Raw genomic sequence first — 14,636 nt, 5'->3', positions numbered from 1 at the left:
CTATAAGAGCCGCAATACGCAGCGAGGAGGTACATAGAGAGAGCATACCCGGTCCCATCTGACCCGGCGAGATAATTACTTGTACTTGTGATCCCCACGCATCGTCAGGATCACAGCTGGCTCTCCAAGGGCCTGGACCGCGACTTTGGTGCAGCGGGCGGTTGAGCAGGGGCCTGCTTGCCGGGCAAATTACGAGATGAAGATCTTAAGACAGGGTTCTCTGATAAAAGCAGTTTGGCCCGAGTCCGGTGAGCTGGGCAACCGTGCGAAGCTGCAGCAGCTTAAAAGTGCGATTGGGAAGCCCTGACCTGGTTGCGATAGTACCCCCAATATTGGAGTGTGTTAATGATTGAAGGGCTGAGATGAACAGCCATGGATGGAATACCTATGCCACTCCGCTATTCTAGTGCGATCTTGTCGTTGTCGAAAGTACAGTACGGAGTTAGGTTAGTAAAGAAGGAAGGATCCCATGCGACGCGCTTCCTGCTTTTTCTGGCGACAGTGGTCCTACCTGCCTCATCTGGACGCTGGCATACGGCATCTTGCCCTTCCACGGCTGTCCTCACTTTGTCAACCTGTCGGCGCTTTTTTACACTGCCAAAATTAGCCTGGGTGCGGCATCACACCAACCACGCGCACTTGAATCCCTCGCCCAGCCATTGCTGGTCAAATACGAGCTGCAGCTGCAGCAGGCTCGGACAAACAAACAAGCTCGCGCGCTTCTCAACTGGGCGTGCCAGCCTATCATGCACTATTCATCGCCGGCTGCAGCTCTGGTCTATCTGCACACTCCTCAAAATGTGACCCAAGTGAGATGCCGGCACCAACACCAACACCAACACCACACTTGAAGCATCAACTCAACGGCCCGGATCAGACCCTGTTGGTGCCCGCTAGTGTCGTCTTTTGCCTCGAGGCGAGTGGCAGGTTTGGTTCGGGTCGAGAGGCTGCGCATCGTCCGATACTATGCGCGCTGTCTACTACTACCTGCAACCAAACAGTTGATGAGCCTGGGTGCATCCACAGTGCTGATCAACGGGAGTGGCGCGCGATATCTTGATCTGAACTCGCTACCGGGGCCCGCCCGTCGCCCATACAACTACCACACAGCATCTGCACGCGGTCATGTGGATGACGATAGCAGGAAAGTGGGATGCTGGTGGGTGCTGAGGCTCGCCTGGCTAATTTGCCTTTTCGCTTCCTCAGCGGCCTGCCAGACTTTGAGACATCCTGACAAAGCCCCCTCCCGGGCTCCCATCAATGCGGAGATATTGCGTACCTACCGGACTCGTCGGGTCCTCGACCTTGGAAGCATCCTTCCCCGGCTTGCTGGATGTCCGGATGTCTCTCGTGGATGTAGCTCTTCAGCAGATATCACCGAGGCGTCCAATAGTGCCAACCTTGGCCCGACTTCCTTGCCTGGCACAGCTGTGATAAGGACACAGAACTTCAGCTGCTGTCAACAGCTACCTAACTACTGGAGTCGGTGAAGAACCAATAGACACGGCCCTCTATGCCATGGACGGCGTGTGAATCTCCAACCAGACCACCTGCTAGAACGACCTTATCCGGAACTGGCGGCATGCCCCGCGGTCCTCTTTTAGTGGCTTTCTTAAGCTCTGAAGTCTCCGCTCTAGCGGGAGCCATCTAGCTGACCATCCATCGAGCTTCTCCATCTTCTCCACCCGTCATTTACACGCTGCATACACTTCAAGTCTGGGCTATTCCGACTTGGTAAGAATAGCTGCGACATTGACTTGCTCCATACGAACTCCTATTCTTTGCAGCTGAATACTGTTCGCTTACAAAGTACCTAGATGTTCAATAGTTCCTCCGTCCGCGCACGCACGCACAACACATGCCCGCCGCCCGCCTGCTCATTTCTCTTCGAGTGGGCAGGACATGTGCATCCTTTACCCTCTGCAGCTTGCTTCCTTGCTTGCTTGTGGCAGCTCTACATGCTGGCGGCTCGGGAAGCAAGCTAATGCACTAGGCATGTGGCCACAGCAGCCATTGACGACGTAGGACGGAGCAGCTACCTGGCCGGCCTGACCTGTCTCTACTTGTACAGCTCGCTGGTGGACTCCTTGCTCCGGTATGCCCTCCATGCCTCCTCGTCTTTTCCAGTCATGAACCCCAACTCAACTCTGAAAAGCCACTAGGAAAACACACAGACGTCGAGCTTCGAGACTGACTGTCTCTCAGGAGGTATCAGTGCCCAAACTGGTCAAGCCCGGACCAGGGCACCCCTTCTCCACCCCTGCGACTCGACGCATGCGTAAACCCCTCCCTGTCTGCTGGCCCCATGCATCCACATCCACTTCGTCTCATCCGACCGGTCCTTGCTATCCCTGTTCTGCATGGCTTTTCCTCCCACCCTCGGCGCATTGCAACGCAGCTAGGTCGAGCCTTGGTCAACATCGTCCATCATGTCCTTCCTCTCATTGGAGAGAGCCCTAATGTTTCATACGTAGGTACATCTGGAGCTGCCGCTGTCTCTTGCATAACCTGCCGGTCCTACCAGACGCCGCTGTGGCTATTTTCTAGTCACCTTACCTCTCTGGGCACCAGTGCGTTGTCTGATCCTTGTCATGTCCCTGGCTGTCCTTGTCCATCTGCTTGAAATGTAAACCCACCGTCGCAAACTGTAGCCATGACACCAGCACCAGTGGCTGGGGTGTGTCGTGCTGCCCATCGACTGCCTTTAAACACTGCCCAGTCCCTCCTGTCGTCACCCAGACCCTCCCACATCCGTTCTTGATTCGACCACGGTCGAGCTGTTCTTTTTCCCATTGATCCATCGGGAAGGGCACCCGTCCGGATCTTGGGCTTCGGGGCCGTTAGAGAACGCTGCCCTCCTTCGGACGCTCTTGAGCCGCAGTGCTGGCCATGTGGATCGGGAGACCAGCAGAAGACCTCATAGCGAGACTTTGAGGGCTATCATATCAGCCATACACCACCACGATCGTTATTTGATTTACAAGCTCGCTCGCGCCCACGCACCCGATGGACTGGAGCGGAAGAGTTCGAGCACTCTCACCACCTCTCCATCTCCAATAATCCATCTCCCTCCCGACCAATCCTCCGATCTCTCTGATTTGACCCCTCCCTCCACAGGAGATATCACCAAAGATGAAGGTCGGGCTCTTCAGACCTTCATCGACTGCGTCCCAGAGGCCAAGGACGGCGCGCCAGTCGATCCGGGGCAGGATATCCGGTCCAATCCCCATTCCTAGCCCTGGCGACGACGACGAGTTTCCGATACGCAATCCGGGGACTGGCATCGCCGCTAAGACGGCCGATGAAGAGTTTCCTATTCGGCAACGCGGGGCCGGTATTGCTAGCCCCACGCCGTTCGACGAGGAAGCAGAGCAGTCCAGCACCGATGCTATCAAACCGCCGCATGCCGAGGCGCAGCAGCCGCAGGGCGGCGACGGCACGGACGGCTCGGGCAGTTCTCGGGACGTCGCACAGAGCATGGCTCCGGAGCCACCCGCCAACCCGCCTCCGGCGCCTCCTCCCGCGGCGTCCACCCCATCTCCCGAGGCACCTACTCCGGCGCCAAGGCAATCTCCACCTCGCCATCGGACCAACCCGTCAAGCACGCTTCGCTACTCCCAAATCAGCTCCGTCTCGACTGCACACACTGGGCAAGCCAAAGACGGCCAGCCGCAGAGGAAGAAGTCGACGCTCCGTGGCGCTCTCAGCAAACTCTTCGGGCGGAAGAAGAAGTCGGCAAGTCAGGGCTCGAACGAGGTGGCTCGCGATGCAGGACTGGCCACTGGCCCCCAACATCGTAGTGTAAGTCCCCATACTGCACCCTATATACTTCCAGACGCAGCTGCGTACAGATTCTCACACGTTTCCTTCACTCAGGATCCTTCTGCTCTAAGTAGAACAAATCTTGGTGAGCCGAAGCGATCTGCGTCGCTACCCATCACCGAATTTGATCGGGCTCTGCGGTCCCATTCGATAGGGCCGCATGACATGACCGCCATAGAGACCGCCAGAAACTCGCTTCATGCCGATGGTAGTCCCACTCGAAGGAGAGCCGTGACTACCACAAGCCGGCTTTTGCTACAGCGGAGGGGAGAGCTCGGCGAGCACCTTGGCCTGTCCCCGCGACCAGCGAGCACCCATGGGCGGGGCAGCCATCTCACAGCGAATGACGATGACCCCAGCCAGATCGGCAGGGCCATCACCTCTGATGCATTTGGTAGTGAGATTGGCCACCGGCGACGCTCGAGGTCAATGTCTGGGCTGCAAGAGGCTGCTGACAACCGGACTTCCATGAGGAGACGCAGCGACGAAATTCGATACTGGCGAGAGAGTTATCCCGGCCCAATGTCGCCCATTTCATCTGGCAATGGCGACAACGACGATACTGGTGCTCCTTCATTCGCGCTCCCAGACTCGCCCGCTGTCGAGCGCACTCCCACTACGCCGCCCCAGCCGTTCAGCTTTGGGAACATGGCCAACATGAACGAGATGGCCGGCATGAGGATAACCCAGGCCGCCAATATGGAGACTAGGATAGGCACACTTGAGGGCCGAGTGCACAGAATAGAGCGGGTCGTCGAGCAGCTATGCCACACGGTGCCCGGGTTCAAAGCTCCGCTCATGGAAGTGCAGCAATCAGATCAGATCCCTCGTTCTGTACCGGCTTTCCCAGACCAGCCCTTCGCCTATTCCAACGTTGCTCCGCCGACGATTCCAGCGATCTACCAAACAATCGTGGCGGACCTGAAAGGTGGCAATGGAAGCTCGTCTCGTTATAGTAGTAGTCGCCACTCGGCTGATGATACTGATGCCCACTCATCGCGCATGTCCTTCGGCGAGGGGCAAACGTACATCGGCAGCCTTCACCCTCCTTCGAGCTCTGCCACACAGACCCGGGCTCAGCCTCTGGCTACTCAGCTCTCGCCCGGCGATCGCCCTACATCAACCACAACCGTCCGACCTGCTGTCAGTATGCCTACTATCGGTGGTTCCCGCACCCCTCCCGACGAGAACAGCGAAACGAACGTGGTCGCCGAGCTCGAGGCCGAGCGGGCTGCTCGTCAAGCCCTCGAAGCTCAAGTCAAGAAGCTGAGTGAACGCCTCAATTTGCTCTCGACCACCATGTTCGCCATGGTCCGCGATCCCCAGAAGTCGCGAAGCCACGAGCGTCTCAAGTCTGCTGTTGCCAACACGCCGTCGAGCACGACGCCTCCGGTGCCGCCTCTGAGGTCACCACCCGTTGGCAAGCCGCATTCCATTTTTGAGGACGACAGCGATCTGGACGAGATCAAGAAGAAGACATCACACACTGGATCGGCTACGCCCTCGGACGCATTCTTGACTCCGAGAGAAGAGATGGCCCCGCCTCAGTACGGGGCTTTTGGCGAGGAGCTCCGAGATGAGAACGAGAACGAGGGCGAAGATCCCCAGAGAAAGAGAGCTGCGAGAACGCTGAGTCTTAGCCAGTTGACACGAGGCAAGGGAGCGCAGATCTGATCTCCGCTACCTGCGAGCTGATGGTTCATGACTGGATAATGATAGTTCCTCGACAAATCGATCTCTCTCTCTCTTCTGCACAAGCCCATTTCTCATCTGCTCCCAACCTCATACAACCGGGCCGGACCTTCACTCGCGCAGGCCTGAGTTTGTGCACTTTATCGTCCCTGGATGGGCGACCTCTGACCGCAAACAGCTGCGGAACGCTCTGTTGAGCTCTTCACGACTCTATTTCGTACCTTGATTGTATTAGGACCTGCAAGCATGTCCGTAACCCACGATCGCTCTCCGCCACACATACCATTCGACCACACCTGCTGTACTTGTACGACATCCTTGGATGCTATCTTCTCTTACCGACGACATTCCAGTTTTCTTCCTTCACTTTTACTCTCTTGGATGTTTTCATGATTTTCTGGCCCATGGGCATGATCGACTCACGTACAGTTCTTGTTATTGTGCACCATCTCTCTTTTATGATGGCTTTTTCTTTTCAGCGTCGAATCCCTTTCTATGTCACTGGCTTTACGCCGTGGCTGAGCATTGATAGCATCTTGCATGAGCGGCTTTGGCCCTCTTCGTTTTGAATACCACTTGCATTGGTCTCTTCTCATGTATTATTACTAACCTTGTGATGAGCCTCGTTCCGAGGTAGGGGGTTTATGTTGCTAATGGACAAAGGTTCCGATGATAGGAATAATAGTTAGCTAGCAAATGAGATGAAATCCAGTCCAACAGTGAACAGCCATTGCTACATGCACAACCTGAACGACACTGTGTGGTCCATATTGGGCCCTCGAGATCCGGGATGACTGCAGTCATGATGACTTTCTTTTTTGTCTATGAGAATCCAGCTCTAACAACGATGCAGCCCCCTTGCAGGTTCTACATGTATCCATCAGTAAACGCCATTCTTGGCATTGGCCTCGTCAGCCCTCTCCAAGCACTCCTCGATCACCCTCCAGAAGCGCGGGATATCCAACGAGCGAGGGATCCTCACCCCTTCGGACCCGGGGGGCAGCAGCTTGGCCACGGTCCGCCCCGTCTGCGCCCCGACCTTGGCCTCGGCGTACGTCCCCTCCGTGACGACCGTGACGTCGAACCTCTCGCGCTTGTTCACAGCCGCCGCCGCCGCCTCGTCGTCGCCGCCGAGGCGCGGGTCGTACTCGTAAAAGGGGATCTCGTGCCCGCCGGGCAGGCCGATGAGCGCGACGGCCACGGCGATGGGGTCGTGCAGCGGCGGGCCCTCGGCGATGCCGAAGACGCGCGCGTACGTGTCGGCGAAGAAGTTGAGCAGCTCGACGAGCATGCGGCGCAGCGTCGACCTGCCCGGCCCGGAGCGCTGCTCCCGCGCGGCGACCCGGTCGTCGCCCTCGGCCGGCGACGGCGGCCCGTAGAGCAGCAGCTCCTGCACCTCGGCGGTCGCGAGGACGAGGTGCGTGATGTCGAGCGGGACGAGGGTCGTCTTGGGCGCCAGGACCGGGTGCTGCAGGACGAAGGCCGCGGCCTCGGGGTCGGCGAGGATGTTGAACTCGGCAAAGGGCGTCCAGTTGCCGATGCGCTCGGCGCCGTCGACCTCGCCCCGGGGCGCGGGCGTGAAGTCGCCGCCGACGGCGCCGCCCATGGCCGACACTCCCGCCACGCGGGCCGCGAGGTCCGGGTGCCGCCGGAACAGCGCGGCCACGTTGGTCATGCAGCCCGTCGCGACGACCCAGGCCGTGCCGGCGGGCTGGGCGCGCAGGGCGGCGGCCATGGCGTCGACGGCCGGCACGGAGGTGTCGGCCTCGCACTGCGGCGGGGGCAGCAGGGCCGTGCCGTCGAGCCCGGACTCGCCGTGGATGTCGGTCGGGGCGTGGAGCTCCTCCCGGGCGAGGGCCTTGGCGGCGCCCGGGTAGACCTTGACCGAGGTGTGCTTGCCGATGGCGGTGAGGATGGACCGGGCGTTGTAGGTTGTGTTTCTGCGTTGGGGGTGTGTGGATTGTTAGTCCCCCGGGGGTTTAGAGTCCGGTAGAGGGCCGATGCCCGGGCCCATCCCGGGAGCGGCGGGAGGGGGGCCCCGGAAGGAGCGGCGCACTTACTTGAGGGAGGCGTTGCCGAAGACGGTGGAGATGCCGAGCAGCCTGATAGCGGGGTGATATGCCGCTAGGAGGATAGCGAATGCGTCCTTTTGAGAGATATAGAGAATTAGTGTCTTTGTTAAGGCATGACGGGTAAGGTCGCCCGGGGGAGGGATAAGATGTGAGTGAGGGGTTGTGATAGCGGGAGGCGACTCCGACTCAGCAACCTCCCTACCCCTGATGGTCGCTGCAAAGACGAAACGAGGCAATCGGGCATGTCTCTCTTTGAGGCCAAGCAAGCAGATGGGCCGCCAACTTACATCGTGGCCAGGATCGCAGTCCAGCCAGAGCGGGACGGGAACCTGCGGGCTCATCTTGTTGACACCTTGCAACTCTTCACGGAAGAAGACCCAGGGAACGCAACAACAATAACGACGATCTAAGCGAAGCCGCCTCTCTCAAGTAAGGGCACTCCGTATCAACTGAACCGGTTGTCAAGATGCTCGACGAGATAAGGATAAGAAGCAGGCGATCGCTTTCATTGATATAGAGATAGTAGATTGCTTAGGTTGAGGAGTGTCGGGCATTGTCCGATAACTATTACGTGAAGTGGGTTCTTCAGCTTTCGCGCTATTCTCATTGGCGGTCTTTGAGTAATCGGCACTGACCTAGGTGTGTTTGTCTCCAAGAAATGGAAACTGATCAGATTGCTGCAATGGTATCAAACGTTGATTCAGTTTAAAGGTTGATTCAGCGAAAGGGGTTTAGAGTTTGCAAAGAGTCTGATTGTCTCCCAAACCCTCAAGGCTTCGGCTATCTTGATGTCACTACGCAAATCTAATCATGCCAAGACCACACCCAACCATTCAATGTGACGACGACTCCTTGGATCGCCTTTGTTCCAACACGCGCATGACATCTTCGGCATTGTTGCCGTCCCCTTTCCGCTTCTTAGAGCCCCTCTTCCGTTTGCCTCCGCCGCCTCCCGACTCACCTCCAGCCTTGTCGCCTCCCCATTTCGATAACTTGACATCGCCGTCATCCAAGTCAGCCTCGTCCTCCACTCTACTGCTGCCGAAACCCATATCCATATCTTCCGCGTCCCGGTTGCTACTCTCTAATAGCTTTTTGAGCCTCTCCTCCCTCTCTGCCTTCCTCTTGTCCTCTTCCGACTGCTCGGCCGCCCTGAGCGTCTTGGCCTTCTTCAACGCAGCGAGCACGGCAGGATCTGACATGGACGGAGCCGCGCGAGATTCTTCTGAGGCGAGACCCGTCTTTGAGTCTTTGAAGTAATTTCTCGAGGCGGGGCCAGCTTGCGGCCTGGGGGGTGGTGGCATGCCCTTGGACGCTGGTTCCTCGACAACCTCACCGTCCTCACCCTCGTGCGATTCTTCTGCTGAAGCTTGCGCCTTTGATTTTGCACCCTCATCTTCCGAATCTGATGCATCGGAGCCCGAATCAATACCAGCCAAGGGGTCGTAGTCATCTGCATCATCGAAGATGTCGACTTCTTTTGCTGCTGCCTCTTCAGCTTCGCGTTGCTGTTTCTGCTTGTAGTACTCGGGCACTTCCATGCCCAACACCTCGGCCTGGCTGTCTGGTACAAAGGCGGCACGCTCCTTTGCCTCGTCCGGGTTGACCTTCCGGACTTTTCTCTTCTCGTGACCGTCTTCGTCAACGATGATCAGCACCTCCCTGCCTCTACTGTCATACTCGATTCGAGACCCAGCTGCCTTTTTCGCGCCGATCTTCTTGAATTTGCCGCCCAGCGCAGACTCCTCCTTGGCCTTTGCTGCTTCTCTTGCCGCCTTCATCTCAGCCAGGATCTGATCACGCGTTCGCTTCTTGCCCGGGACGAGCGACGTGGTTGCCAGTTGGCCCTTCTTCTGCGCCTTTTGTCTCTCCACGGCCTGGACCTCGGTATCTTCAAGACGCTCGAGGGCATCGTCTACGTCCTCCTCGGGCGCATTTTCGGCTTCTGGCTCTTGCTCTTCCGTGGGTGAAGGGGCCTTCTTCTCCGCGTAGACGTCTTCTCCCTTTCGTATCCTTTCCAGGAGCTTGAAGTCGAGGCCTTTCACCAGGTGTGTACTCGACAGATCGCCTCCCGCAATCTCAAACCGCAACTTCTCATACGTAGTCTGGTCGATCTCTTCTTTCCGGAACGACTCTTCGAGGGCCTTCAATCTCTCGGCACGGTCGTCCTCTTCTGCTTCTGCGGTAGCTTTTGAGCGGTCGGTATAGCCTTCGGCAAGTCTGCTCCCCCTCGGGGCAGACGTCCGGAACTTCTTCTGCTTCTGGTTCGCTTGGTTTCGTTCGGCGAGCTGTTTCGCAAAGTTGACTCCTCCACCCCCCATTACGGACCTCCTGAAGTATGCGGTCAGATAACAGGTTGCCACTGTGAAAGGAGAAGGTGTATTGGCTCTGAGAACTTACGGGGTCATGGGCACAAAAGACTTCTGTCGCGAGCCCAAAGCTGCGGCGGCACTCCCACCTCGAGACGGCGGTGGCGGAGACATTCCATCCTGCGCGCTGGCCGGGGACTTGGTCCCACTGCCAACAACAAGCTTGCGGAACTGATCGTTGTTCATGGTGTCAACTGAACAATGGTCCCAGAGATTCTCGAGAATAATCCGCTTGTCGCAAAGTTCCAAGATCCACGCAGCCTCGCAATCGAGGCTGCCAAAAGATAGCGGGCTAGGCTAGTGGGGCTCCAGAATGCACTCAGCAAAAGTCACGAGATAGCGTGCCAAATAGCCTTCAAGGTCCGCGTTAGCGGCATGACGTCTTCTGGGGGGCGGCCACTCTACGCGGGTTGCCCACTGGATTTCTTACGCGACGCCATTTCCGAACCTCCGAGCAAGCACAAGGCAACAACCGCGCCCTCCGCGATCATGCCGATGACAAGGGGCTGCCGCTAATGACTTCGAGAGCAAGGACCCATAAGACGTCTGAGATGATTACAGCAAGCGGACTGTTTATGGGCTTTTCATTATGAGCAGCAGCCGTTCTTTTTGATCTTCCAATCCCGAGGATGAGACGTCCCAACAGATCATAATCACCGCACCCATCCGTATCCTTTCTTGTCTTGGTTTTGGATTTGACATGGGCAGTAGACTTGAGAAGAACTCGTCCGCGGTGCGGAAGCGGATTGAGGAACACACCTTCTCCGGCGAGGATGGCGAAGAGTACGAGCCGAGTGCCTTTGGGGGCTTCAGCGACTACTTCCGGAGAAAGAAGATCAAGCTGCAGAACCTGGATGCAGACATGCGTGCGTCGGCGCCCGATAAGCCCCAAATATTCAAAGGCGTCGTCGCGCATGTCTCCGGCTACACTCAACCTCCTCTTCACGTGTAAGTGATATGTTTGTTCTCACATGATCTAGCCCCTACGACTAATGCTCTGCCCTGCAAGTCTACACAAGGAGCTGGTCCAGCATGGAGCCGGATTCCTTCAGTATTTGGATGGCAAAACGATGGCAACGCATATCATAGCATCCTCACTGCCTCCCAAAAAGGCCGTAGAATTCAGCCGATACAGGATTGTCAAACCCGCGTGGGTGGTCGATTCCATCAAGGCAGGCAAGGTTCTTCCGTGGAACGAGTACCGGCTCATCGATGAGGGACCGAGACAAAAGACGATCCAGTTTGATGGTGGCCGTTTATTCTCTCAGAGCACCCAGAAGACGCAGCTTGGGTATCGAGAGCAGACCCAGAACAGCTTCTATGCCGGGCAGTTTCAGCAGACGCCCAGCAAAACAGACGCTGCAAGTGGTGATCGGCAAGCTACGCTCCAACAAGTTGAAAGTATCGAGGACGATGATGCTATGGACTTCGATATGCCACCGAGCATGCAAAAGTCCAGATTACCCGAACAGGGTCCGCCAGAGGCTCCGTCAGAGGCTCCGACCGATCCCGGCCCTTCAGAAGCCGAGAACAAGGATGTCGAACCCGAGGCCCTTCTCGAAGACGTGTCCAAAGCTGAATCAGAAGATCGTCCGACGGAATCAGAGATTCCTGAGGTTGCCTCCGGATCGACAGCTCCAAAGCCACGGCAGATGACGTCCGAGGAGCACAATGCTCTCTTACTGGCAGATCCGCATATCAGGAAATCCTCGACAGCTAATCCAGACTTCATCAGACAGTACTACTCTGAGAGCCGACTGCACCATCTCTCAACCTGGAAAGCAGACCTCAAATCAAAGATGCAAAGACTCGCTGCCCAGAAACGGCCCGTCGCAAAGGTGCTGAAGAAGAAGCTTAGCACCAGGAGATATATCATGCATGTAGATTTCGACAGCTTCTTCTGCGCTGTGTCGCTCAAGAAGCATCCGGAGTGGGCTGACAAGCCTGCCGTCGTGGCGCACGGTACCGGCACCGGGTCCGAGATCGCGTCTTGCAATTACCCTGCTCGAGAATTCGGCGTCAAGAACGGCATGTGGATGAAAAAGGCTCTGGATTTATGTCCGAACCTCAAAGTTCTGCCCTATGATTTCCCGGCCTACGAAGATGCCAGTCAGCTCTTCTACGAGGCGATATTGGATGTTGGAGGTGTAGTGCAGAGCGTCAGTATTGATGAGGCCCTCGTAGACGTCACATCCATTGTCTTGTCGGGGGCCGGGTCTGAAGGGGTCGGTATTGACGAGGGCAGTATTTGGAGAGAACAGGCGAAAGCTGACGAACTGGCGACGGATCTTCGCCAGCGCATCAAGACGAAGACTGGTTGCAATGTCTCGGTTGGCATCGGGGCGAACATCCTGCTCGCCAAAGTCGCACTACGGAAGGCTAAACCGGCGGGCCAATACCAGATCAAGCCCGAAGAAGTGCTGGGCATTCTCGGCGAGCTCAATGTCGAGAGCCTTCCCGGTGTCGCCTACAGTATCGGCGGTAAGCTCGAGGAGATCGGCGTCAAATACGTCAAGGATATCCGGGACATCACGAAAGAACGCCTCGTGTCAGTTCTTGGTCCGAAGACTGGCGAGAAACTCTGGGAGTATGCCAGAGGCATAGACAGAACGGAAGTCGGTGACCAACCCATCCGAAAGTCGGTATCAGCCGAAGTAAATTGGGGCATCCGCTTCATCAGTCAGGAGGAAGCCGAGGAATTCGTGTTGAATTTGTGCAAGGAGCTGGAGAAGCGACTGCTGAACGAGCAGGTCAAGGGGAAGAATCTTACCATGAAGATCATGCGAAGGTCGTCAGATGCGCCGCTTGATCCTCCAAAACATCTTGGCCACGGCAAATGCGACACGTTCAACAAGTCCATAGCGTTTGGCGTTGCGACGAATGACGCAAGAACCATTGGGAAAGAAGCTGTGGCAATACTGCGCTCGTTCAAGTTCACACCAGGGGACTTGCGAGGAATCGGCGTTCAGCTCACCAAGCTGGAGCCAATCAAAGCCACAACAACTGCGCCGGATGGAAGTCAGAAACGGATCTCCTTTGGCGCTCCAGCGGCTGCTCCAGCGAAGCGGACGAAGGCGGAGCCGATCGAGGACGAACCGGGCGTCAAACGCAACGTCTCGTCACAGGGGCGGAGTGTTGATGCAGACCCTATTGCGGACGACCCGTTGACTCCGCGTAAACCCAAGATCAGCCCTGTCCACCCTGCTTTTGCCTTGTCCAAGGCCGGGGAAGCGGACGCAAAAGCCACGACGCCCCTAAATGTAACGGGCACCCAATTCATCATGCCGTCCAATGCGGACCCGGCCGTCTTGGCGGAGCTGCCCCAGGACATTCGCAGCAAGCTGATGGCACAGCAGAAACGTGCTGCCCAGGTCCAGGACGAATCACCTAGTATCCGTTCGAGGACGCAAAGCCCGGCGGTCGTGGATGAAGTACCCCCGGACATTGACCCAGATGTGTTCAACGCACTCCCGGATGAAGTGAAGGCCGAGGTTCTCGCATCCTACGGCCGGAGGCCTGGTCAAGCCGTCCTTCCGCAGTCACCTCGACGGGACAGAGTCGTGCACCAAGCCACTCCAAAGAAGACGCCGACCAAAGGTGGGATTCGCGGGATGTTTGGTCGAGCGCGGGAAAGACAGCACGATGCCGAGGCGAGGCTTCAGCAGACAAGTTTCCTCCCGACTACCACCAGGGAGACAGAATGCGGTACTGGTGGTGGTGGTGGTGGTGGTGGTGGTGGTGGTGGTGACTCGGATGATGCATTGCTGGAGGAGCTTGACCCGGAATTCCTTGCCGAGCTGCCGGAAGAAGTCCGCAAAGAAGTCATTGCAGACCACAAACAACGCCGGATGGCGCAGCGATCGGGTCTGAACTTCCAGGCACCACAGCGTCGTGGCACCGGGGTGGGTGATGGTGCCGCCAACCTGCTCGGTGGCCAGACCAAACTCCAGTTTCCGCCCAAACCGCCCAAGATCAGCTTCACCAATGCGTCACTGACGTCGGTGCCCGAGATCAAGGACATGCTGAACGCTTGGCACCGACAGACTCGGGATGAAGGGCCGCACCGGACGGATGTGGAGATGTTTGAGAGATATCTGAAGAGAGTCGTCACGGAGGAGAAAGACATGGACAAGGCGCGGAAGCTGGTGACCTGGCTCGACTGGGTCGTCGAGGAGGACACCGAGAGCAACAGGAGGGGGAGGCGGGGCTGGAGGAGCGCGGTCGTCAGCATCAAGGCTGCGGTCCAGACGGCCGTCCGCGAGAGGGGACTTGGGCCGATGAAGTTTACGTGACCTCGTGGGAAGTAAAGTGCTGGATGGGCCCGTGAGAGTTGGACTAGCCTTCTGATTATGTTGAATGATACCCCCGTTTGAAGAGGATGCGTATGGCGATGATTATGGACCTCTAATATATTTACATGATTACAAAGCTGTACAAATATGAACAAGAGTGAAAACACCACTACTTCCTCAACTTCTGTCTGTACGAAGGGCACTTCCTCACATCAGAGCACATTGATTGCGACAGCCGTAGCGACCAACATGGCAGCAGCCCCAGAAAGCGCGTGTGCCACGGAACCAGCGTTCAGCATGTAAACCTGGGGATACACACGAGGAATTAGCTTTCTTCTTCTTCTTCTTGCCCCCCCCCCCCCCCCTCCTCTCTCTCCTTCTCCTCCCCG

The 14,636-nt window shown here is 57.1% G+C and overlaps 4 protein-coding genes across 4 annotated transcripts; 2 read left to right on the top strand and 2 right to left on the bottom strand.

Moving 5' to 3' along the window:
• Nucleotides 1-3,132: 3,132 nt before the first annotated feature.
• E0L32_011944 (uncharacterized protein) lies at nt 3,133-5,496 on the top strand (the record flags this gene model as incomplete). Its single annotated transcript, XM_031134729.1, has 1 exon — nt 3,133-5,496. The coding sequence occupies one exon, from the start codon at nt 3,133-3,135 to the stop codon at nt 5,494-5,496; it is 2,364 nt and encodes a 787-aa protein (XP_030999687.1).
• Nucleotides 5,497-6,394: 898 nt separating this feature from the next.
• On the bottom strand, nt 6,395-7,927 carry E0L32_011943 (uncharacterized protein; the record flags this gene model as incomplete). The annotated part of the gene is made up of 2 exons (XM_031134728.1): nt 6,395-7,454; nt 7,575-7,927. 2 exons carry the CDS (start codon nt 7,925-7,927, stop codon nt 6,395-6,397), a joined length of 1,413 nt encoding a protein of 470 aa, XP_030999686.1.
• Nucleotides 7,928-8,419: 492 nt separating this feature from the next.
• E0L32_011942 (uncharacterized protein) lies at nt 8,420-10,141 on the bottom strand (the record flags this gene model as incomplete). Its single annotated transcript, XM_031134727.1, has 2 exons — nt 8,420-9,917; nt 9,987-10,141. The coding sequence occupies 2 exons, from the start codon at nt 10,139-10,141 to the stop codon at nt 8,420-8,422; spliced, it is 1,653 nt and encodes a 550-aa protein (XP_030999685.1).
• A 514-nt stretch (nt 10,142-10,655) lies between these two features.
• On the top strand, nt 10,656-14,247 carry E0L32_011941 (uncharacterized protein; the record flags this gene model as incomplete). The annotated part of the gene is made up of 2 exons (XM_031134726.1): nt 10,656-10,903; nt 10,965-14,247. The coding sequence occupies 2 exons, from the start codon at nt 10,656-10,658 to the stop codon at nt 14,245-14,247; spliced, it is 3,531 nt and encodes a 1,176-aa protein (XP_030999684.1).
• Nucleotides 14,248-14,636: the final 389 nt, after the last annotated feature.

Source organism: Thyridium curvatum (assembly GCF_004353045.1).
Source record: "Thyridium curvatum strain D216 chromosome Unknown NODE_126_length_68332_cov_82.075845, whole genome shotgun sequence".
Taxonomy (NCBI): Eukaryota; Fungi; Ascomycota; class Sordariomycetes; order Thyridiales; family Thyridiaceae; genus Thyridium; species Thyridium curvatum.
Note: the sequence above shows the minus strand (reverse complement) of the source record. Positions and strands in the feature narration are given on the sequence as shown.